Source organism: Benincasa hispida, chromosome 7, assembly GCF_027475165.1.
Source record: "Benincasa hispida cultivar pf3 chromosome 7, pf3_genome.v1.1, whole genome shotgun sequence".
Taxonomy (NCBI): Eukaryota; Viridiplantae; Streptophyta; class Magnoliopsida; order Cucurbitales; family Cucurbitaceae; genus Benincasa; species Benincasa hispida.
This window is the reverse complement of record NC_143484.1, coordinates 32258815-32284330: the sequence shown is the minus strand read 5'-3', so window position 1 is coordinate 32284330 and position 25516 is coordinate 32258815. Positions and strand designations below refer to the sequence as shown.

General features: G+C 31.4%; 1 protein-coding gene across 1 annotated transcript; it reads left to right on the top strand.

The window, feature by feature from the left end:
* The first annotated feature begins 9932 nt into the window (after nucleotides 1-9932).
* On the top strand, nucleotides 9933-13110 carry SYP31 (syntaxin of plants 31). The gene is made up of 6 exons (XM_039035491.2): nucleotides 9933-10359; nucleotides 11135-11385; nucleotides 11489-11628; nucleotides 11734-11772; nucleotides 12334-12537; nucleotides 12754-13110. Exons 1-6 carry the CDS (start codon nucleotides 10134-10136, stop codon nucleotides 12908-12910), a joined length of 1017 nt encoding a protein of 338 aa, XP_038891419.1. The 5' UTR covers nucleotides 9933-10133; the 3' UTR covers nucleotides 12911-13110.
* The last annotated feature ends 12406 nt before the right edge of the window (nucleotides 13111-25516 follow it).

The window sequence follows — 25516 nt, the reverse complement described above, 5'->3', positions numbered from 1 at the left end:
CAAATTGTAAATACGTCTGGATTCATAAACTTTAGGTTCATTGTTGCATGTGTTTCAATTACTCGTATATGAGTATAATACAATTCATAAGATAAAACAGGCAACTCTTCTAATATACATTTTTCATTTGAGATAGTGGATATGATATATGAATATTCCACATTATTCTTATCATCAGTCTCAATATGATAACAATTGTAACGTATATCTTTAAAACTTAGAAGATTTCTCTTTGATTGACTAGAGAACAATGCATTGTCAATTGTAAATCTTGTTCCTCTAAGCAAAATAATATTTTCTTTTCCAAAACCTTCGATCAAGTTTGCAGAACCTGATATTGTATTTACTTTTGCTTTCGGCATTGTCAATTTAGAAAATTATTTTTTATTTGTAAATATTTTATGTGTAGTTGCACTATCTGACATAAATCTTCTTTGTCATTTTTGAAACACCCAACATATGAAAATGATCCATTTTTTTCATTAAAAGAAAATAATCACAATAAGAAAAACAACACTTAAAATATACAAAAGTTACTAAAAAACATGAAGATAGATAAAAGAAAACAATATTAAGTCTAGATATTCTCAATGTCAAAATAAACATTTGATGTGCCACCAACTGTGCCAATTTTCTCTTCGAGAGATTCAAAAAAGTTCGTCACATCCAAATTTGTCATACAGGATGGGTCAAATATGTCATTATCTTGGTATGCAAAATTTTCTTCTACGTGTTTCTTTTTTTCCTTCAGAGAGGCTTGATAGAGGTTAATAAGTGTTCTGACGTATGACGATACGTGACCAATGCCTAGTCATTCTGCATTGGAAGCATTTGTTTTCAATACTCTTTGAACTTTTTGTGGAACTTTTCCTTTGTGATCATCATTTTGTGTGGTTCTTTTGTAATTTAAATGATTAAAACAACCACCACGAAAATAATAATTATTTTTTCCTCTGCCACAGTCACTGTGACCACAGTTATTATTAAAATTCACAGCATCCATTTCAAGGAATGGTGTTGTTCTGGTTGGTTGAGATTCATGATTCTTCATCAATAACTCGTTATTTTGTTCGGCCACGAGAAGACATGAAATTAATTCAGAATATTGTTTAAAACCTTTCTCTCGATTTTTCTCCTACAAGAGCATATTCGAGACATGAAATGTAGAAAGTGTCTAACATATCAGCATCAGTAATTTTCTGATGCATAACAACAATTTTGAACTGATTTTAAATAATGTGAAGTTGTAGTCACTTACCGATTTGAAATCTTGTAGCCTCAAGTGCATCCACTCGCAACGAGCTTTAGGCAGTATAACTATTTTTTTTATGATTATACCTCTCTTTTAAATTTTTTTCACAAGATATAAGGATCTTTTATTTTAAGATACTCCATTTTCAATCCTCGTTGATGTGATGATGAAGGAAAATCATAACTTTTTCTTTGTTCTGTCTGGATGTCATATTTCCTTCTTTAATAAGATTCATAGCATCCAGGTGGATTTCGGCATCAAGTATCCATGACAAATAATTATTGTTGTTAATATCAAGGGCGGCAAATTCTAATTTTGTGAGATTTTTCATGGCAACACTATCATAAAATATTGTACTTATATCAGAAATTTAATAGATATTGAATATGCAAAATAACATTAAATTTATTAATTATAACGAAGAGGGAAAACTGACATATCTTTAGGACCTACCTTTAGTGGGAAAAATGGCAGGAGCTCGTGTTGATAACGTGTTATGAAAATTGAGGAGCACAACGAGAATATAGATATGAAAAATATAATATAATAATATTTTTATATAATAATAATAAATAAATAAAAACTAAAATTAAAAAATAAAATAACCAAAATCATGAAATTAGATAATATGGAAATTGATGGAAGTGAAAATCTCACTAATATTTTTTGTGTTCTTAAGATCCACAAAATACCATTATTTATAGGCAAAGTGACAAGTAGGATGTGGACTTATGTGAACACCAAGCATCAATAACTACATGCCACATGGACAACATGAATAGTGACACATGACCTTAGAGACACTAAGCAATGAGTATCTATTTTCTATTATAATATTCATAATATTTTTATAATTGTCTAAATATTTGGATATTTTCATATATTATTTTCGAACAAAAATATCTCTTATGGTGGGTGATTGGAGAGAGAAAGTGCATTTATTATATAATTTTTCATATTTAGAAAGCTGGAGAGAGAAGATGCATTTATTATATTCTATTAATTGTTTGAGATTTCTTCCTATTTTCAATTAGAGAAAGAAAATGTATTTATGATTTTATTTTTTTATTTAACACAATTGACATATCCTAACGGATTCATGGTTATTTTAAATATATCCTAAACCCTTGTTTTAAATGTTTTACAAATGTTTTAACCAATATATGAAATATATCGCAATAAATAAATCAGAGATTGACTCAATGTTCAACATAAATCCCAGTATATATCGTAAATTTCTTTTATATTATAGTATATATAATCTCAATAAATCAAAATTTAACAACTCCCTATCAAAAATGTAGTTCAAACTTAATTTAACATTTTCAATATATCACGGTATACAAATCACTCAACGTTCAACATAAATTATAGTATATATCATAAATTATAGTTATATCACAATATATATCATAAATTCCATTTAATTAATAAAAATCCCGATAAATCTCATTTAAGCTTTAAATGTACTTATTATATATTCTTAATTAGTTGAGATTTGTTTCCATTTGAAATTAATGTGATTTTTTGTCCCTAAGTTTGACCAATATTTAACATAAATCCCAGTATATATCATAAATTTCTTTTAGTATATATAATCTCAGTAAATCAAAATTAACAACAAATTCCTAGTAGAAGTGTAATTCAAAATTAATTTAACAACTTCAATATACCACAGTATATCACAATATACCATAAATTTCATTTATATCACAATATATATCATACATTTCATATTTTCAAATAAACAAAGGTACATATGAATAAATATATCAAAGTATATATATATCCTTGTGTTTGAAGTCAATTTTTTGGGACTTTTTATTAATTAAATGAAATTTATGATATATATATATATATATATATATATTGTGATATAAATAGAATTTATGATATATAATATGATTTATGTTGAACGTTGAGTGATTTATATACTGTGATATATTGAAATTGTTAAAGAAATTTTCAATTACACCTCTATTAGGGGGATGTTATTGAATTTTGATTTGTTGGGATTATATATTGTTAGGTTGTATGTTTTAAAACTTGCAGTTTGTAGTGGTTAAACTTCTTCTATTGACAATAAAGTTGTTATTGAGATTTAGTTAATAAAGTAGTTATCGAACATGTAAACTGCATTCATAATAGTCTAAATCCAATAAACTAACGAACTTCTGGTTATAATATAAATACTTGAACTTTATGCAGAGACATAAAAGTGGATCAATTTTGAGTATATAGTCAAAATGGTCTATATGAATAAAGATACCTTGTCTTGGGGACACTATGGATGCGGCCTACTTTGTATATTACACAGACGACATGATCCAAAGTCGTTCATGTAGAGACATGTGAGTGGGGGCATCAAATACAAAAGATGTTTGCATAAGACCAAACCATGAAATAGTCACTTTTCTTTATAACATCGTTTACTGTTAAAACTGACTATTTCAATTCAATAACCAAAGATAACTCGATTAATCCTAAGCTAACTATGAACTCATGTTTATTCGGGATTATCCTTTAATCTACAATGGTGAGAGTGGCTCAACAACGTCGACTCAATAAGTCTCTCATTTTAGGGATAAGACTAGTAGATAGTTGGAGACATAGTCGTGCAAGATGGAATTCGCTCCTACCCGATTTTAAGATTAGTAGATAAGTTGATCCCTAAGTACTCACCTCACTCCTAGCCTTGAACAAGGGGTCCACCCTCTCTATGGCTGAGAGGAACCCAGTTTAGTGGTAAGACCACAAACATGAACCAGTGGAGACTTAAGAAGCAAAATGCATTACAGGGGATAAAATGGTAATTTTGACCTAGTTATAAATACGAACAACCTGTGAAGGATTGACTATCATGGTTAAATCAAGTGGACAAAAATATATCTATAATGAGGAGAGTGCAGCTATAGCTTTAGTGGAGTGGCCCGATAGTTAATGAATGTTGGCTAATTCAAATAAAAGATTTAGTCGATTAATCTCGGATAGTTGGAGCTCATGATTTGTAGGTCCATTAGGTCCCCTACTAGCTCATAAATAGACTAAACCTTAGAATAGTATGATGAGAAAATTTAGAACTTTCAAATTTGTCATTAAGGAAATTATTAATTATAAATGATATAATTGAATTTTTAATTATCAAATAAACAAAATTATAGAGATAAATAATATTTAAATTTGTTAAATATTTTACACATGAATAAGGATTCATGTTCGAGATTGGTATTATTTATTAATTTAATATTTGATATTAAACTAAAATTAATTAAATAAATTATTTAATTAATTTAGAATTAATTTTATTTAAAATTAATGAATTTTATTTAATACTAATTATTAGATTAATATTATTTGAAATTAGAAAATCATTTTGAAATTTGAAATTTGAAATAAATTGAATTTTGTGAAAATTCTATTGAAAATGATTTTTAGTTTAGAAAACGGGGTTTTCCCACTTCTTCCCCCTACAATTCGACTTCCATAGTGCATGTTTTGTGTCAAAATGAAGTGCAATCTAGTTGCATGTTTATTTTCTTCAAAAGAGGTTGAAATCACAGTCGAACAAGTTGATGCAATCTAAGATTTGAAGAGAGAAATATTCTCTCTCATGTTCTTGACTCCAAAACTATTTTTCTCTTTAAAAATCCCTATTTACTCTCATTTTGGATTTTACAATCCAATCTAAGGCCAGAGGATAGTAGAGAAGACTCTTGTGGTGGAGTACAAGGTGTTGAAGAGGAGAATTCAAAAGATTGGAGCCATCGAGGAATTCTACAAAGGTTGTACTCAAAATCCTAATTTCTAAAAAATATGAACATGCAAGCTAAATCACCAAAATTAGTGTAATTAGAATTTTTCTCATCAAATTGCTTCCGCTTTCATGTTCGTAACTCCATCATACATACTATAATATAAAATATAAATAACTCTTACAACACCAACCTAAATATAAAGTGTTAACTTCTTGATGAAATTGCGTCTAGCATGTGTTGAGCAAAATGAAGTTGAAGTAAAATGTCAACAATCAAAGCGCCAAAATACTGAACGGTCAAAATCTTGAATGCAAAATGACTTTTCAGTTCTTCCATAGAAAATGGATGTACCACATAATTTAAATTTGAAATCCTAGATATTTTAGCGTGACTAACTTATTTGGCACCCTAAACATCTGAAAATACAACTCATCTAATCATTTTGTGTAAGATGTAAGAGTTAACAAAATCTTAATAGCAACCACCAAAATAAGTACTTTTTAGGAGTTTAAAGACCATAATAGACGTTTTTAAAAGTTTAAAGACCAAACTAGAATAAAATTCTAAGTTCAGAGACCACCAACTTGGGAGCAAAACGAGGCAGCTTGGTGAATTCTCATTCGTACTCTGCCACAAACAAGACCGCTTGCTTCAAATTCATGAACTCTGCCTGCTTATTATACCTCGTGTCGATAGAAAAGTACTGCTTGTAGAATTGCTCCTTAAACTGGTTTCAGGTGACCGACCATTTGCTGGTGTCAATAAAATTCTCGGCCGATTTCCACCAAATCTTAGCATCATCCATGAACATAAATACTGCACACCGAAGCTTCTGGTTCTCCAGGCATTTCATATAGCAGAAAATAGTTTCAATGAAGAACATCCACATCTCTGCCTTTGTAGGGTCCGTCAGTGACCCATCAAAGGTACGAGGGCTGTACTTCCTGAAATCCCTCAAGTGTTTAGCTTCAAGGGACAAATTCTACACGTTTTGATTTTGTGGCTAGGTTGGTTGCACCTGTACTGGTGGTATCGGTTCTTGCTGGGTCTGATTTTGAGCTGCTTACTCCGCCACTGTGCTGCGGGTCAATTCTTGTATCCTCTCCATCAGGGATGATGTAACAGCTTCCCCAATTCGTGTTGCCATTGCCTTCTCATCAACTTGAGCCCCAAGTGGGTTTGGAGCTACCGGATCATTCTGACTTCCACTGACTCCATCCTTCTGTGCTCCTGACGCGGAAGGGTCTTAGACTTGTGGATCCTACACTTGGGGGTCCTAAACCCTTCCTTTAACCTTCCTTTTTACCTTGAGTTTAAATGTCATGACCTGACATGTACCCAAAATCAGCTCTCACTGGATCCCTTATCAAGAAAACATGTCTACTAAGGCATTTAATCAAACTATTCTCGTGCAATACATATTAAAAGCTTTTACTTGTAAAACATACCTGGCGATGACAAAGAATCCGTTAACGGGCCACAGGGACTATCTAGACCTACATAGTAAGTTAGTCTTCAAAACCTAAAACATGGGCTTTGATACCAACTGTAACGACCCGACTCTCTAGGACGCAAACTAGGCCGTTACTATAGACATGCATGCATACAATTCAAATTGATATCTTTTCATGACTTAGTAAAATCAAATAGATAACATAAAATAATTAACTTTATTAAAACTAAATAATTGAAATTCATTTAGCAGGGTACCTTTAAAACTGTAAAACAATCTAGAAAATTTTCTTTAAAAAATTAAAAGCAAAAACACTCAAAACTTCAAGTTCAAACATCAAGACTAAAAGTTTAAAACATAAAATCCTGTAAACATGAATGGAAGCATGTGATTGGTCCCAGTGGTTCGATCACGGATTCTGCTTGTCATTCACCGCCTGAAAAGTAGACATGAGAAAAAATGAGTGTAAATTACCCAGTAAGTAACCCCACTATCGGGGTTAGGCTAAGGATCTATGTCCTCTAGATGCCATTTTCTAGTGGGACATGCAAAAACCTTTACTTTCCATGGGGTGGCTAGTTAGTGGATAGTTGAATCCACTATATCGTAGATTAGGTGTACCCACATACCTCTGGTGAATCTCGAAGGAAACACAAACCTTTGGTGAATTCCAAAGGAAACACAAAACCTTTAATGAAATCCCGAAGGAGATCACCACCTCTGGTGAATCCCGAAGGAAACATAAACCTATGGTGAAATCCCGAGGGAGATCACCACCTTTGGTGGGTATCTAATTACGGGTAGACGTAATTACACTATTATAAACATAACGTTCATCATAAAACATAGTCCCACAAATATGCAAATACATATCATCATGCTCAACATTCATCTAGTAAATCATATAAACAAAATAATTTAATTCATGCTTGCACTCATAACATGCTTCAAACACAATCAAGTTCAGCTTATTTATCATCATGTATTTCGATGCAGACGGTCTTAAAATCCTTAAAATTAATCATAAATTTATCATCTGACACATAGGCGGTTCCAGTAGTAAGATTACTTACCTCAAATTTAGTAACAAATATTAATCCATGAAATTAATCTTCTTTAAAACCTTTGAAAAACTTGAGTCAATCCTATAACATAAATCATCATTTAATTTAGCAACCATGACCTATAATAATGAACCCAAAATTTTAATTTATCCTTTTGAGCCCAAACTTAATTAATCAAATTAGTCCAAATGTCTTTAATTCAACTTACCAGAATTGTGGCTTAGTTTAAAGTCAGTTCCAAAGTTTAATTTATTTGTCCAAATTTCTACGATTACTCTTAATTCAAAAGGCCCAAAAAAAAAAAAAAAAAAAAACCAAAATCTTGTCGAAAATACTTAACGAGGTTGGACAGCTTGCTTCCGATTCCAAAACTCTTTTAAAATTGAATCTAACAATCCAACGTAATGAATTTATATCAAATTAACCCAAAATTAAATAGTAACCAAGAATCTCAAGGAAATCAATAAAACCCACCCAAATCTCAATTGTGGCTTGGACAGCTTGCACCCATACCAGGGAGAGAGAGATTAATTTCTCTCTCTCTCTCTTTTCAACCTTACAAATATATATTATTTTAATTATAATATTCCAATTTTCTTCTCTACTTCAAATAAAATTCTAAATTTTCTAAATTAAATTAAAATTGAAGTCAAATATGAAATTCTCCTTAATTTAAAACTTAAACTCCAAATTCTTTCATTGAAGCAAAAATTTTAAATTGAATTATTTTTTTACTATAACTCAATTTAAGCTCATTCAAGATAATCATCAAAATATTACAAAATAACCAAATTTAAATTACACCAAAATTTGGGATGCCACATAAAATTCTATGATATTTTCACTTCGAAGGTTCTTTCTTTGTTATCTACTCTTCACTAATGATTTAAAAGATTAAGCCAAATTTTGAGAACTAAAAAAAGTAGCTTTCAAAAAGTTTGGAATTTGGCTAAGAATTCAACCATTGTAATTAAAAAAGATACAAATCACTGTAAAAAATATTGATAAAATATACCTAATTTTTAAAAAATAAAAACAAAAAAACCAAATAATTACTAAAAGAAGCTTTAAAAATTTTGGGAGACTAGAAACAAGATTCTGTATCAAGGTGGAGGTTTTAGTTTAATATAACAAATATGAAATATTTTGAAACTAAATATAACAAATATGAAATATTGTTATATTTAGTTTTAATTAATTTTATATGGACTATATATAATAATGAAATAATTATAGGATATTATATGTTATGATTTCATTGGAATGCTTGTATAAATGATGTTTCTTCTTCTAATGATATTACTTCTAAGTATTTATGGAAAGCTTTTGTGAGCCCTCTTAAAAGTCTGAAAATCTGTTGTTGAAATTTTTTTCATGATTTGCCCGAACACTCATATATATATATATATATATTATGATAAGACTAATATGGCTAAAAAAGGAATCATTATCAATTTTTAAGTTTTTTTTTTTTTTTTTAAGAAGTGAGGATACAACTAGTCATCTTCTTGGACAAGCGGTAATGATTGTTTGGCAAATTTGGGAGACTAGAAACAAGATTCTATATCAAGGTTGGATGTCAATTACGAGATCATATGTGCTTGTACTGTTAGACAACTAGATTATGTTGTTTTTTATCAATCAGGTGATTCTAACCATGGATATATTACATCAAATGGTTTTCATGGTCTTTTGACCCGTTCTAGATAGTTCCTTCCTCTCTAAATGTCTAATTTGGGTCACTGATTTTTGTCGGGTGCTCTAAGACCATCTTAGGCATTTCCCTTTTACCGGATTAAAGTTCATTCATAGATATGGTGAGATCAAGTTTCTCGAAGCGATAACTATTTACAAAGGATTGATATTTTCCATTGATTAACATGCTAATAGTCTTTGTGGAGTATGATGGTTGGGAAGTGGTCGGCCTTTTGAATAATATGACAATCAAATCAATATTGATGAGATAGCTTTTGTGTTAGAGATTCTAAAATAAGATTTCATGGTCTTGACGAGTAATTTACACTCCATCCATCATCACAATTTTCTAGTGCACTTTCTTGCGAGAAAAGACTTTAGAAGAGAAACCATTTTCTCCTTTCAAACTCCATATTCTAAGTGGTTTTTGTGATTGTTTTCTCTCAATGTAATTCTTTAAAAAAATATAAAATTTATTATTATTTTTAATATTCTTAATCATTTATCAACAAGAGCTCAACTTAATTGACATCTATATGTGCTAAAAATTAAGAAGTCCATGGTTCAAATCCTCCCACCCATTTGTACTAAAAAAATAATATTCTTAATCACTTGACTTAGGAAATTATTCGAATTATTTAAAATATTTTATTTTCATTTTCTTAAATAATTATCTATCTCGTATAAAATATGGGCCACACACTTAAGAGCCCAAGCAAAGAATAGCAGATTGACGGATCGGACCAAGCCCAGTACATTCACCCATTGTCGCCGTTGGCCAGCGGAGGTCCAAAGCAACACCGATCATGGTGTGTGATGTCAGATGTGTTGCTTGCGACAGCTACGTCTAACCAACGAACGATAATCAATTTCAATCCAATGCCTTGATTTTCCACTACCACCGCCATCGGCAAATGGCTTCCGTATATCGTGATCGGACGTCGGAATTTCGGTCACTGTCGGAGACGTTAAAGAAGTTCGGCGGAGCCACAGCAGCCGTCAATCCAGCTCAAAATGAACCATCGGCGTCTACGCCCTCCGGATCACCGGCCTTCGCACGATCAGAATTCAGCAAAAAGGCCTCCCGCATCGGATTGGGAATCCAAGAAACCTCTCAGAAGATCGTGAGACTTGCTCAGTGTATGCATTTTTCGTTACCCTTCTCAAAGCTATGATTCCATTTTACCCCCTTTTGCTGCGTGTATTAATTGGTTCAAGTATGGATGTTGTAATTTAGCAATCGGGTTTTGAGACTTTGTTTCCATATTTGATGATCTTCCTTTAGTGGCGGAATATTTTTGGTAAATTTGGTAATCTGCATACTGCTGTCTATTATGAACATTTAAACTCGATTACTTTGTATTGATCAAATTATTGTTTGCAATTTGATTTTTGTTTTCTGAGCAAGATACTGCAAGCGAAAGCCAGTTTCGTGAGACGCTTAGATACATGAAGTTAATCAATTATAGTTATCTATACATTGCAAAGGATGTACACGTCCTAATGTATTAAAAGCGTTACTTGATTTACAAATCAGGAGCACAAAGTTCTGAATCAGCAAATGTTCTGTATGTTGATTTTCTAATGGGAATACGATCTGATAACTTATTAATGTAATACTTCGTTTATTTATCGAAGAAAATGAAATTACACGCCAAAGTGAGCTTAGTTCAATGGAATTGACATGACCTTCTTTCCTAGAGGTCGAACATTGGATCCCCATCCCATAGTTGTTCTACTAAAAAAAGAAAAATGGAAATTACACTCCACAATTACACTGATTTTCACATATTTTGTGCCTCTTTCTTTTTTCTCTCATTAAGTTGTAGAGTACTGCTTGAAATAATAAGTGGTTACTTACCAGGAAGCACTCACGACTAATGAGGGCCATATTTTATCCTTCTGAACTTTGCAGTGGCGAAAAGATCATCAATGTTTGATGACCCAATCAGGGAAATACAGGAAATGACTGCTTTGATTAAAAACGATATTACATCCTTGAACGTAGCTATCACAGACTTGCAAACCATCCAAAACATGGAGACAACAGAGGGGAATTATTCAGAGGATAGAGTGATTCATTCAACAGCTGTCTGTGATGACCTGAAGAGCAGACTGATGGGAGCTACAAAACAGCTTCAAGATGTGCTAACTACAAGAACAGAGGTCTATCCTAAACATATCGATATAACATATCCCATGCTTACTCAGCTTTGGCTTCCTATATATTTAAAGCTTATTCTTCTAAATTACATGTTTTTCATAACAGAACATCAAGGCCAATGAGAGCCGGAGACAAATATTTTCTGCAAATGCAACAAGAGAACTTCCTTTTCAAAGTCAAGCCAAAACTGTAACTCAACCTCCACCTTGGTCAAGTAATACATCTGGAAATGCCCAATCATCCTTGTGAGTATCCATTGAAGTGACATGCAAATATTGCTTCTAATCCTAGAAACAGGATAATTTTTATTTTCTGATAACTTAGTTGCTTACGCGTAGTCTTCTTAACAGGTTGTCATCAAATGGAGCTCAAGTTGGGGGTCAATTGAGGTTTGTTTCATGCTACTAACCATGCCCCACGTTCTTGTTGTTCTTGAAGAGATGGAAAGTCATGTAGTTCTGAGAGAGAGAAATAGTGCTTAACATGCTCATGGTTTAAGCTGAGTCGGATCTTTTATCCGTTTGCTTTTACTCATACACTGTTGAAATTGGTATTTCACAGTCTTATGTCCATGTAGTTGGTGTTCTTTTTATATATACATGATGCATCCTGATGACTTTTAAGAAAGTTGCATGATTGCCTTCTTCACCAATGTACTGCAGGCGAGGATTTCATCATGTTATTGTATCCAGATATGCTTGCCATCTTAACCTACATGCCAATCATAGACATGATCTCCGAATGGTTATTGTTGCATGTTGTTGATGCCATTTTCATTAACCTCATTTTAACTTTTTGAAATTTGTTAATCCTGATGGTTCGTTGCCTTTTTGAAGACTGGATCTGGTTGCTTAGTTAATTTTTATAATCGAAATAGTACGGTAGGTGCAGTGCTGCAGTAGAGTATTCTGCTTGTCCATAACTATCTATATTGTGCCTTGTTAAGTCAGACGAAGGTTAGCTGTGGAGAACATGAACACCCCATCACAGCAAATGGAGATATCAATGTTACAGCAGGTGGTTCCTAGGCAGGAAAATTATTCACAAAGTCGTGCAGTTGCGCTCCATAATGTGGAGTCTACCATATCAGAACTCAGTGGTATTTTCACACATCTTGCCACAATGGTAGCACATCAAGGAGAACTTGCTATCAGGTATTTTGTCCTTGCTTAGCTGTCTCTTGTTAAGGGGAAAAAAAATATAGAAACATCTCTGGTTGCTTGGATTTCGATCCTTTGTACTGGACACCCTTTACCTTGTTCACATAATCAATTAGTTCTCGTTCTTAATGCTATTCTTTAATTGTGCTTGTGAAGGCTAACTGAAACTTCCATCCTCTGAATTAAGTTTGGTTATTGGTTCATCATCAGGATTGATGACAACATGGATGAATCATTGGCAAATGTAGATGGTGCTCGGAGTGCTCTTTTAAGGCATCTTAACCAGATATCATCGAATAGATGGCTTCTTATAAAAATATTTGCCATTTTAATAATTTTCTTGATGATCTTTATTTTCTTGGCATAAATTTCAGCTCCCAAACCTAACAAAATTTTTCCGATGATATTGTGTGGCTTCCATTATGGGGTTCTATTAAGTTTATCATGTACATGAATGCAACAAGTTGCTTATATTTTTACAGAAAGAAGCATCTATTGTATTGTGGGAATTTGGATCAAATTCCTGCTTGGGATTACAAATTCTATCTCAAATTCGTTAAAGTTGAATTCTCCTAGCTCTACTATGTTAGAACTGTGTTTGTTATCTTGAGAAACATAATCCTGGGGGGGGTGGTGGTGGGGTGGGGGAGGATAGATTTAGATAATAGATAGAAGCATAGGCTAAAACATTTTGGAGCTACAAAGATCATCAGGCTTTGGTAGAAAAAGGAAGATTAGAAAGCATGATTGGGATGTAAAGTCATTTGAGATTCTTCATTGTGTTTATAATGTTGCCATTTTAAATGGATAACTATTGTATAGTACAAGTTTGAGCAGAAATCTCAAATCTCTTGGATTTGCTGAAAGGATTTGAGTGATTTTGGGCTACTTTGGAGACAGATCTAATCTTATCTTTGCATTATAACGTTGTATTATTTGTTGTACGACGAGAGCACTACACTTCATTTCCAAGCTTTTTGAGACTAGCACCATGGATTTTCTAGAAAGGAGCAAAAAAAAAAAAAAAAAAAAAAAAAAAAAAAAAAGAAAAGTGGGCGTGATCTCTAAATGCCAGGTTTTGTTTCGTGTGATTGTGTTTTCTTTCATTCTTTTTAAAACTTACTTTTAATGTAGATATAAAAGTTAGAAATATTTGTCTTCCCCCTTCATTATCATTTTACAGACTTTTTTTTTCCTGTTTATATATATATAAAATTATTATAAATTTTATTTTATTTTTAATTTCCAAACATAGAAAAATAAATGAGGTTGTTTTCAAATATAGAAAAATGTGCTAACTTATTTACAAACATAACAAAATGTCACTGTCAATAGACAGGGATAGACGATAAATGTCTATCAGTATTTATCATAGATAAACAATGACATTTTTTTATATTTGAAAATATTTTTAGTAGTTTTGTCTTTAAAGCAATAATCTAGCTAAATATATATATATATATATATATATATTTTAATTCAAAAATCAAAAGAACAAAATAAGAAATGAAAACAATAAAGAAAATACCTTAAAAAGAACAAAACATTGTTCTTGTTTTATGGTATAAAACTTGGAAAGTTACATCTATTTGGAGGGGTTTGTTTTTTTTGTCTTTAGACAATTGAATCAATATCTATTTTTTTTTTTTTTAAAAAAACACGAAAGAAAGAAAGAAAATAGAAACAAATAATCATTATCTATTTGACATATTTGTTTTGTTAGAAAAGTCTTCTAAAAATTTGCAATTCAAAGGGAAATTTGTAATGATAGAAAAAATGTTAAATTATTTACAGAATAAAAAAAAAAAAAAACACTGATAGACATTGATAGACTTTTATCAACCTATCAGTGAGAGATGTCTATAAGTTTCTATCCCCGATAAACATAGATCGACTTCTATTAGTCTTTATCAACTTCTATCAAAGAAGATTAAAATTTTGCTATTTTGTGTATTTAGTTTCATTCTTTTTCTAATTTTAAAATCCCCCTAATTCAAACCAAGAAATTCTGACAACAATATACTGAAAATTTTATTTTTTTAAGTATTTCAAGATTTGAGAACTAAAATTTCAAATTGTAGAATTACACTGAAAAATAAATATACTATTTTAGAGTTTAAACAACTTGTCTTTATTCGTGTTAAGATGAGGATAAGTATAATATGATGGATTATAAATAATATAATATTGTGATAAAATAGAGAGGAGAGAAGAACAACCATAAAAACATAAAGAGAAACTGAGAGAAGAAAGTAGAGAACATGTGTATTATACTCAATTGAGGTATATCTTACAAAAGTACCATAAACTACTATTTATAGGACATGAAATGATGTATGTTACAACATAGAATTCAATGGAGGTTGCATGTTACAACATGAAATTCAATGAGAGGTTTATGTTATTTGATTACATATGTAGATTATGGATATCTATGCTAAATATTATATATATATATATATATATATTACATTTATAATACTTCCCTTAGGTATCCATATTATATAAAATAAATGTCTCGTTAAAACTTTACTAAGAAAAAAACCCAATGCGAAAACATCCTAATGAAGGGAAAAGAGTAAATTATTTTATATACTTCAATGATTTACTCATTAAAAAAAACCTTGTTAGGAATACCTAGTGGGACAAAACCATAGTCAAGGGAAAAAGAATGTAGACATTTACTCCCCTCATGAAAACATCACTTGATACTCTTGGTTGCCACTTACAAATGTTGTGTATTAACTTCTCAAATGTTATTGTAGGAAACATCTTCATCAATAAGTCTCCCAAATCGTCTTTTGAAGAAATTTGTTGAATAGCGATGCCGGTACTTTATGCTTTATCATCTTCATATAAGAATACTATTGGTAAACCTTGTACATCATCAAGATTTTAACATGATTAAAATAGTCGTTATGATCTGCTTTATAAATTGCCATAATACAAAATTCTTCTTTATGTACTGAGTAACCTATTTAAGATCTAGTCCTTATGGGTTAGATGAGTAACCTGCATCTTCACAATCTGATTAGTATGGGTGAAAGTGACTAGATTGCCAACTCAACATGCCTACCTTTTTGGGGACTTGTCTGATTTGGGAGCTGGGAACTCAGTTACATAAGATGAAATTCACTCCTTCCCCGAAACAGGGGTAAGTAGATAGATTGCTCCCTTTAAGGGCTGATTCCGGGGCTTGAACATAGTGACCACAACTTCTCTTTGGAAGAGAAGGCTCCGTCATAGTAGGACTATGACTTATGTTCATTAGAGGGATAAGTTCTACTTAAGAAGTTAGATGTAACTACAGGGGCATAACGGTTATTGGCCAAACTGTACTTACAAGCGATCTGTGAAGGGTTATCGCACTATTGATTGGTTGATATGGACACATAATATATCTGTAGTAAGGAGAGTGCAGTTGTCGGTCTTTAGTGGAGTGCCTGGCAGTTAACGGTTGGTAGATCCTGTGACTAAAGAGTTTAGTCAGTTATTCACGTACCTTTGGAGCTTCGAGCTATAGGTCCATAAGGTCCCCTTAGTAGCTCAATAGATTCAAGTCGAGGATCAGTTCTTGGTGTTGATTTGAAATGTTCAAACTGACAGGAGGTAATTCAATTATCTATGATATGATCGATATGATGTATGAGATACATCAAGTGGAGGATTAATGTAAATGAGATTTACATTAAGGTCCATGGAATAGAAAAAGAGCTGTGGTTTATATGTTTCATGAGATGAAATATTAAAACTATAGGTTATAAATATAGTATGTTAAGTTGATTATCATATATATTTATAATTATATTAATTATTGGATAATTATCTCTTTTTCTCTAATAATCAATTGAGTGGAAGATTATTGGTAGTTTCATGGTAACCGTGAAATAAAAGAAAAAATGTTTTCCTAAATTTAGTAGTTGATGTTTTTTTGAGAGTATCTATTCTCGGAAAGTTCTCACGGTGGCTGTCAAGTAAATGAGATTTACTAAACAATAGCTGAAGAGAGACTAGACGATCGTGGAGTGTTTCTATATGATAGTCATTCAGTTGGCCGATTAGCTAAACGATCGCATAGCTTCTATTAAACAATTGGACATCGTATATACAATAGACATTTGCCATCTCTCACTTGCTCAATCATTTACACGATTGTTTTTCCTTTAGTCTCGTCCTCTAACCAAGTCCATACAGAGCCCACACTTCTGGATTCTCACATCGAGAATACCAAGGTAGCCATTGTGGTGGTGTCGTACTCAACTCGACATAGTCGAGGTTTTTGGAGGTCGTTCGTTGAGATCGCTGTGTTCGTGGCTGCTATGATTGTGCCGTGTTGTAGTCAAAATGTTCGAGCGTTCGTGTGTTGTATTCTTGGAGTCTGTTCGAGCGTTTGTGATCAAGGGTGTTGGAGATGAGTCTTCAAAGGTATGTGAGTTTTGTCCCTTGATCTTATAGAAAAGCATTTTGTAAGTTCGTATGTTGCATAGCTTGTTTGTTTCCGTTTCTTGATTTTAATTGTTAATGTTCATATACGAGTGGAATTTGGAACGATCATTCCACTGCTCATGGAAATCCTCATATCCGATTTCCTTCAACAAAGGCACCATACACCACTATTTATAGGACATGAAAAATGGTGTATGTTCACAACATATAATTCAGTGAGGGTGAATGTTACAACATGAAATTCAATGAGAGGTTTATGATATTTGATAATATATGTAGGTTATGGATATCTACACTAAATATATTATAATATATATTACATTTATAATAAATATTATAAAATAATAATTATACAAAAAAACATAAAACATGTTTGTAAATTATTAATAATTATAGTTGAGATTCAACCAAATATTTAGTTGTAATGACTAAACAACTATTTTTACTATTTAGTAATATAATACCAAATGCATTAATACCCAGCTTTTTAAATTGATATTCAATCTCTAAATCCGCTATTAAATACATATTTGAAGGTCAAATATTAATTTATACTCTTAAACTTTTGAGATCGTATCAATTTAAATCTTAAACTAATCATTGCATCAATTTAAACCCTGAACTTTGAAATAGTATCAATTTAAACCGTGAACTTTCACAAGTATATCAATTTAAACCCTAAACTTTCATAAGTATATCAAAATAAAACATAATGGAGGATTTAAATTGATATATTTATGAAACTCCAAGGTTTTAGTATGAAAGTTCAATATTTAAATTGATATTTAGGGTTTAAATTGATACAATTATTAAAATTCAAGGTTTAGAGTGATACAATGATTAGTTTAGGGTTTAAATTGATACAACCCTCAAAGTTCAGGAATCAAGGGTGTAAATTGATATTTACCCTATTTGAAAATACCGAAAACATGAACTATAACTTTATTTTTTTAATGAATAACATTGTTTTATCACTAAACACACAAGTATTTAGTCTTTTAATTTTAATATTTATGTGCCCCATTGATTGTATTATTTAAGAATTATATGATGCGTTGTGGTTTCAAACACTTTAATGTTTGATAGGTAAACATTAAATTAAACAAAGTTAGATTAGAACATTAGAAAATATACCCTACTTAATTCCTTTTTGCATCAAATTCATAATATATAAAATTTAACCTAATTTTGGGAGTAAAGAATGCTCCCGAAGTGGGATCTTTAGGGAGAGTAATATTTGAGTGAAGAAAGGCATATGAATGGCCGACATGGATTCAAAATTTCAAGTCTTGAAGACCATGATTGAACAAGAAAAGAAGTGGAAGATGACCAGTAAATGAAAAGACTGCTACTAATAATAATATTAATATTAATGGATATCCATTATATTATCATGAAATTTTGTCACACTAACTCACTCATTCATGATTCCCACTATATATCTTAAATTTCAATCACTCTTCCAACCCAAATCCTTCACTCATTTAGTCATATTTGCAATTCAAAAGGAAGATAATTTGTTTGCTTCTTACTTTGTATCGTAGCTCAATTGTTGTCAATTTTTCTTTGTTTCTCTCGTGGATTTAAAAACATTTCTTTTTCATAAAAAAAAAAAGGGTTGTTTTCATGTCCTTTTTTAATGATAATCTCCTTAGATTTTCATAATCTCATCAGATCAATAGGTTAGTTTATGTATAATTGACCACATTTCTACATAAAATGTTAAGGGCCTATAATCAAGATCACACACTCTTATTGTGGCAAAAGATATTTTGAGAGGAAATGTAGGAGTTTGTCCCATGTTGGAAGATTTTGTATTGCAAGATGGGGGTATACATATAGAGGTTGGCAAGTGGACTTTCCACATTCATGTGCCTGCTGACAAATGAACGGGTTTGGGTAAAAAAAAAAATAACTGTTTACTATTTTTCTCTTTATTTTTTTTATCAAAAAGTTTTACTGTTTTATTACCGTTTTCAAAATCAACTTATAAAAATGTATTATGATTCAGTGAATCCAAATAATTAAATTTCAGATCTAAAACGTTTTTTCTTCTTCATATAGCCTTAGTCATTTTCATTTTGAAAACATAGAATACACGAAATTTAATTTCATCTTCTTAATCTTCTGTTGTCGTTTCTGAACTATTTTTTGTTTGATTCTAATCTGTTCTTCGATGAGTATATATCGAAAATTTGGTGTTGGGTAGACATTGGAAAGCAATCAACTTCTTTCAATTAATTAGCAATCAAAGTTGCGTCGTTCTTGCTTTCGAGACAGTAAATTCTCCAAGACACTTTGCATTTGGTTCATCACCTATTACATCTTTCAACATTACCACCCTAACTTCTAACTCTGCATGACATACATGTAAGCTATAAAGCACAATCACTCGGTTTGATTATAACAAAGTGCTATTTGTGGCATAGTATAGCACACAAACTCAAATTTGATGAAACAATGTACCTTCTATTTATAATGGATATTTGAGGTGGAGATTGATGACTTTCTTTCTCTCTTTCTCAAAAGTCATTCAACATTTCGTTGCAAAAATAAATTTCCATTTGACAATGAGACTCAAATTCATTTTTTTCTATGCTATATTGATTTTTAGCACCAGCTTGCACGTTATTATCCACTTTAAAATTCTACATCTTGTCATAATTTGGCCTATTTTGTTCTTTTGTGGATTTATAAGCTAGTCCATCCAATTTTTTCGTGGCTAAAATTGTCATCACATCGATTTATTTATTTAAGAACAAGTGAAAAGTAAACGTTATGGTCCAAGATTCAAAATTCGAATTTAATGTCTTAATGTCTGATGAACTTGAAAATAAAGTGTACCCAACATGAAATTGTTTCAAGCCAAGCATGTTTAACTTTGGATTCAAGAAAAAAAATGAAGAGTAAAGATTTTGGGTCTAAGATTTAAAATTTGGATTTGACATCGGATGGCTCTCGAAAAGGAATTTACACTAAACATAAAATTGGTCTAAATTATGCATGCCTAACTTTGAAGTTTCTATAATTGAGCCACAAAAGAAGAAAGTGCATTTTGTTGGTATAGGTAATAGCTATCAAATTTTTAGGATAATTATAATGGACAGCGCTTTTAGAGTTAATAATCAACTTTATATCAACATTTTAAAAAATTATAGATATAGCACAATCTATATGTGACAAACTGTATCGCTGATAGACTTTTATTATCGATATATTCTATAGACTGAGAATTATATTAAAGTGAGTATAACTTAATCATAGTGAATATGGTATAAAGAGATTTATTGACCTCCCTCCAATAATAATTATATGGAAGAGAAACCACAAAAATATTTTGTGATTTAAAATAGAAGTTGTGTTGAAGAAGAAATTAAAAATTTAATTAATAATTTATACCCATTAAAAAAGTCATTAAAAGGAGAAGAATAAGATAAATAGAATAATTACTTTTCCTTTTATGGCTGCATGAAATGTTGGATCTTTCTTTAATAAGGATATGATTAACGGTAAAGCTGTCCTCTGAACCATTGCTTAGAAAAATATAAGCAAAACCCTTTCCAGCTAGCGTGCTTGACTAGCTATTATATTTATAAACTAATGTAATTTTTATTACAAAAATTGGTAATCAAAAGGACAAAAAAAAAAAAAAAAAAAAAAAAAAAAAAAAAAAAAAAAGAAAAAAAGAAGGCATTTTCGTTATTATTATTAGTATATTTTAAAGAAAAGAGAGCCATCTTTGATGGACTTGCAATTTCGTGATTCATCTAATAATGAATATAAAATAGAGAAATTAAAGAGTGGCAATTTGAGAATATGATAGGTAAAACGTGTCAAACTTTTTTTCTATTTTATAGATATGACAACTTTTCATCTTCACAACAGATTCCTTTTCAGCCTTCTCTCTCTCACGTTTCATCTCTTTCTCTCTTACTTTCACGTTCTATCTCCAAGCCATCCGACCAATTACCACTACTTGCTTTGCTGTATTTCTGCTCACCGATTTCCATTTTTGTTCCGTTAAACTCCCTTTGCAAGCTCAGATAAGGGAGGTTAACGAGACGATTGTGGGCGAAGGCGGCGATGGTGAGGAGGTGGTGAAGGTGATCGACAACGAGACAGAATTGGTAGGGGAAAACGTCGTCGTACGTGTGGTGCGTTAGGGCAAGGCAATGGACGATTCTCTCCTCTCTCTCCCTCTCTCTCTTCTCTTTGCTGCAACCCCTCCTCTTTCCAACATAAAGTGTTCCTAATTAAAAAAATCTATTTAATTACAAAATTGCCATAAATCTATATTTACATAAATGCCCTTCAATTTAAGACACTTAAAATAACTAGTCATTTTAAACCGTAAATCAATAGTATATCAAGTATATCAAGTGTATATCAACAATGTATCAAGTGCATCAGATGTATACTAGTAGTTCAAGTGTATCAAGTGTACCAAGGGTATCAAGTGTATATCAGTAGTGTATTAAGTGTATATTAGTAGTGTGTTAAGTGTATCAAGGGTATCAATTGTATCACGTGGGTTGGATTTGTTTTTTGTGATTTTTGCAAAAGTAATAAGTTTTGGTTATGGACCTAACTCTTAAAATTTATTTTACCAAATCTGCAAGAATCCCTATAAAATAATACTCAACAAGTAACCACCAACACGAGTACATTCGTCAACTGACATCAAATATGTAGTCTCAATTAAGAGGACAGAGTCCACTCGTATATTGTTAAACTAAAAAATCTACCCATTAATTCCTTAAAACAGATCTGTTTGGCCTATGTATATATATATAAGTCTCTCACTTGTATGTTGTTGAACTAAAAAAACTATCCGTTAACTTCTTAAGACAAATTTGTTTGGCCTATTATATGTATACACACGATCGTAATTCATATTTAGACAAATCAAATTTTAATATCTTAGGTAACATGAGTACCATTTTTGAAATACACGAGAGTTGATATCAATATTAATTAATTCAAGAGAAAAAAAATATATTATAAGTATATTGAAAATCACTTTTGATACATGAACTTTTATTAGAGTAACAATTTAGTTCCTGAACTTTAGTTTGCATTGACTTAGTTCTTATATTTCTAAATTTGTAACAATTTTTAGTCTTTTGTACTTCTAGATTTGCAATAACTTAGTACCTAAACTTTAATAAAGTATAAATCAAGTCTTTATACATTACAAATTGCAACGATTTAGTTCATATCGTTAAAAAATACTAGTAAGATTCAATAAATTTTTTTTACACATATTGATTAATATACTAAATAGGAGTCAAGTTTGTTTATAAACCATAAAAATTGAGTCATTACATAACTAAAATTGATTAATAAATTTGATTGTATTTTTCATGATATGGACTATTGTTACAAATTTTGAAAGTATATAGATTTAATTGTTAAAAGTGGTGAAAGTATAGGGATTAAGTTGTTTATTATGCTAAAATGAGCATAGCTCAACTAACATAATATTTATGCTATCAAACTCAAAGTTAGAGGTTCGATTATTCCCCCACCGTTATAAAAAAAAGACTAAGTTATTATCAAATTGAAAATATAGGGACTAATTAAGTTGTTATATTGTTAATATTCAAGGATTGAATTATTATAAATTTGAAAGTGCAAAGTTTCAATGATGATTGTTAAGTTTTGGATTAAATTTCATTGAAATCCTAAGACCCAGTTTGATAATGATTTTGCTTTTTAGTTTTCTCTGTTTTTAAAATTTATACATATATTTTTTTGTGTAATGGATATAGAGGAAACACACATGTCAAGATATAGTATAGTAAAATGGTTTTGAAGGATCGAGCATCATCCTTAGGAATCAAACGTTATAGATTTTTGTCTAGCTATTTTAGAATCATGTCAATTTTATTTAAGGAATGGAAACTAAATGATTGATTGAATTTTTAAAATCAAATTAAAGTAAGAAAAATAAGGATTGAACTTCAGATAATAAAACTGTCCTAGAGTGTCGATTTGACTATTTACTTCATTCAATCATGTAAAGATTCTATAGAATCTTGTGACATTGAGAATGTTTAAATCTAGAATCTACATTCTTGGTTGGGTGGATTTCTTCGCCTAAATTCGGACCAAATAATTTAAATCGTTTTCACTAAATATGTAGTAGTGGTAGCAACTGGTCGAACATAGAGAACCTTTGAATTTCTCTATCAAACAGTTTACAGCTCGAAGTAATCGTGAGGGGAGGGGTTGAAGTTGATTGATTGCAAGAAAAATTAAAGTGCATAAAATTAAAGCAAGTAAAGTTGAGACAAAATATGAAGAAAGCCTAGCTTGGGTTATTACGTGTTTCTCTATTCAATGTACTCATTCATTGATTTCTCATTACTTGAATTGAGTGTTTGCTCACACCTAACCAAACTAATTGAAAAAGCTAATTAGTTCGTCCTAGTCAACTAACTAGTCCAAATTGAATTGATGAAAAGCATGAAAAACTAAATTTGTCTAAGTTACATTAAGATCTAGGGAAACCTTAGGTGGAATACTCAACAAAAAAAATCATGATTAAATATTCATTAGATTGAATTCTAGATTGGTTAGAACAATACGATTTGCAAGCTAATCTAACCTATCAATTCTTAGTGATCGACATAAGATTATATGTCATGTATCAAATGTTAATCAAAAGCATTAATCATAAAATCACAAGCGTATAATAATATAATCATAATCTTATAAGAACAGAACTGAATCAAGCAAATACATCAATCTTCGGTTTAAAAGCTCACAAGTTCATGAAACTAGAGAAAAATCATAAAACCCAAGTTAGAACAGATAGGGACAACTACACTCAAACTATCTCCATAATAGTATGATATTGTCCATTTTGGGCATAAACCCTCATGACTTTATTTTTGGTTTTACCCAAAAAGGCCTCATACCAATGAAGATAGTCATCCTCACTTATATACTCATGATCCTCCCCTTATCTAACCAATGTGGGACTTTGGTCGCATTACCAACAATCCTCCCCTCGAACAAAGGACCACTGAGCCTCCCATCAAATAGTCATCCATCCGTCTAACTCATATCTTGGCTAACTCCTTTTCACTCGAGCATACTACCTATCCAATAGAGTTCAACCACGGATCACACCATGACTACTTCCAAGGCTCCACTATACATCTTTGTTCAGCACTCAAGGATTCTACCGAGCATGGTTAAGTCAAGGGCATGGCTCTGATACCACTTGATAGGGACAACGACACTCAAACTATCTCCACAATAATGTGATATTGTCTAGTTTGGACATAAACCCTCATGGCTTTGTTTTTTGTTTCACCCCAAAAGGCCTCTACCAATAAAGTTAGTCATCCTCACTTATATACTCATGATCCTCCCTTATCTAACCAATGTGGGACTTTGGTCACATTACCAACAATGGACATCCAAGAGTTGTTTAGGGATATAAAATTCCCCTTGTGGATTTTATAAGATTGAAACAAGCATCTAAATCTTGGAATATGAGATTTGGCACTGCGATCAAATTTTATGGCTTTGAACAAAACGTTGACATACCTTGTATTTACAAGAAGATTGTCAACAAAACTGTAGCATTCTTAATATTATACGTTGATGATATCCTACTTATTGGGAATGATGTAGGATTTCTAGCTAACATTAAGAGATAGTTAGCAACATAATTCCAAATAAAAGATTTGAGATAACCACAATATGTTCTTGAAATCCAAATTTTTTGAAATCACAAGAATAGAACGCTAGCCTTATCCTAGGCTTCTTATATAAACAAGATATCGTCTAGATATAAAATGCAAAATTCTAAGAGGTGTTTCCTGCCTTCCAAACATGGAATTCATCTGTCTAAGGAACAATGTCCTAAGACATCTCAAGAAGTTGAGGATATGAAATGTATTCCGTGTCACACCCCGTCCCAGATTACCCTCTTAACCTGGAAGGAGATGTGATGATAGTTGTTACCAGCCTAGCGCTGACACTTACTGCCTAACTTAACCTTCTGAATACATACAATCTCAACATACTGAACAGATTACTCGAAACTTAACACATTTACATTACAGGGTTTTAAACATTGTTCATACACACACTTATGTATATTACAACTTAGTGAGCCCAACATACAACACTAGTCCCCATATGACCGACACATGTGTACTAACAACTACAGAGTCATCAATTTCTACAACTTGTATCTTTGAGTGACAGAGCAGAAACAGAGACGTCCTCTGGGAATTAAGCGCTACCTGGGGGAAAAACATTTGAAACATGAGCTAGAAGCCCAGTGAGTGACTAACTTTTAAAACATAAGCATCATACATAAAACTGATAGTAAAAATGAAAGCTTTAACTAAAAATATAAACTTAAGCAACCATCATTTATGTAATTATTAACCTAATAAATCACATCTGTACATAGCCGGACTATTTCTTACTTTGAGAATGGCCCTCTTGCTCAACTCTCAATACTTGGCCTCTTTCTTGAGAGTGAACCCTCTTGTCCAACTCT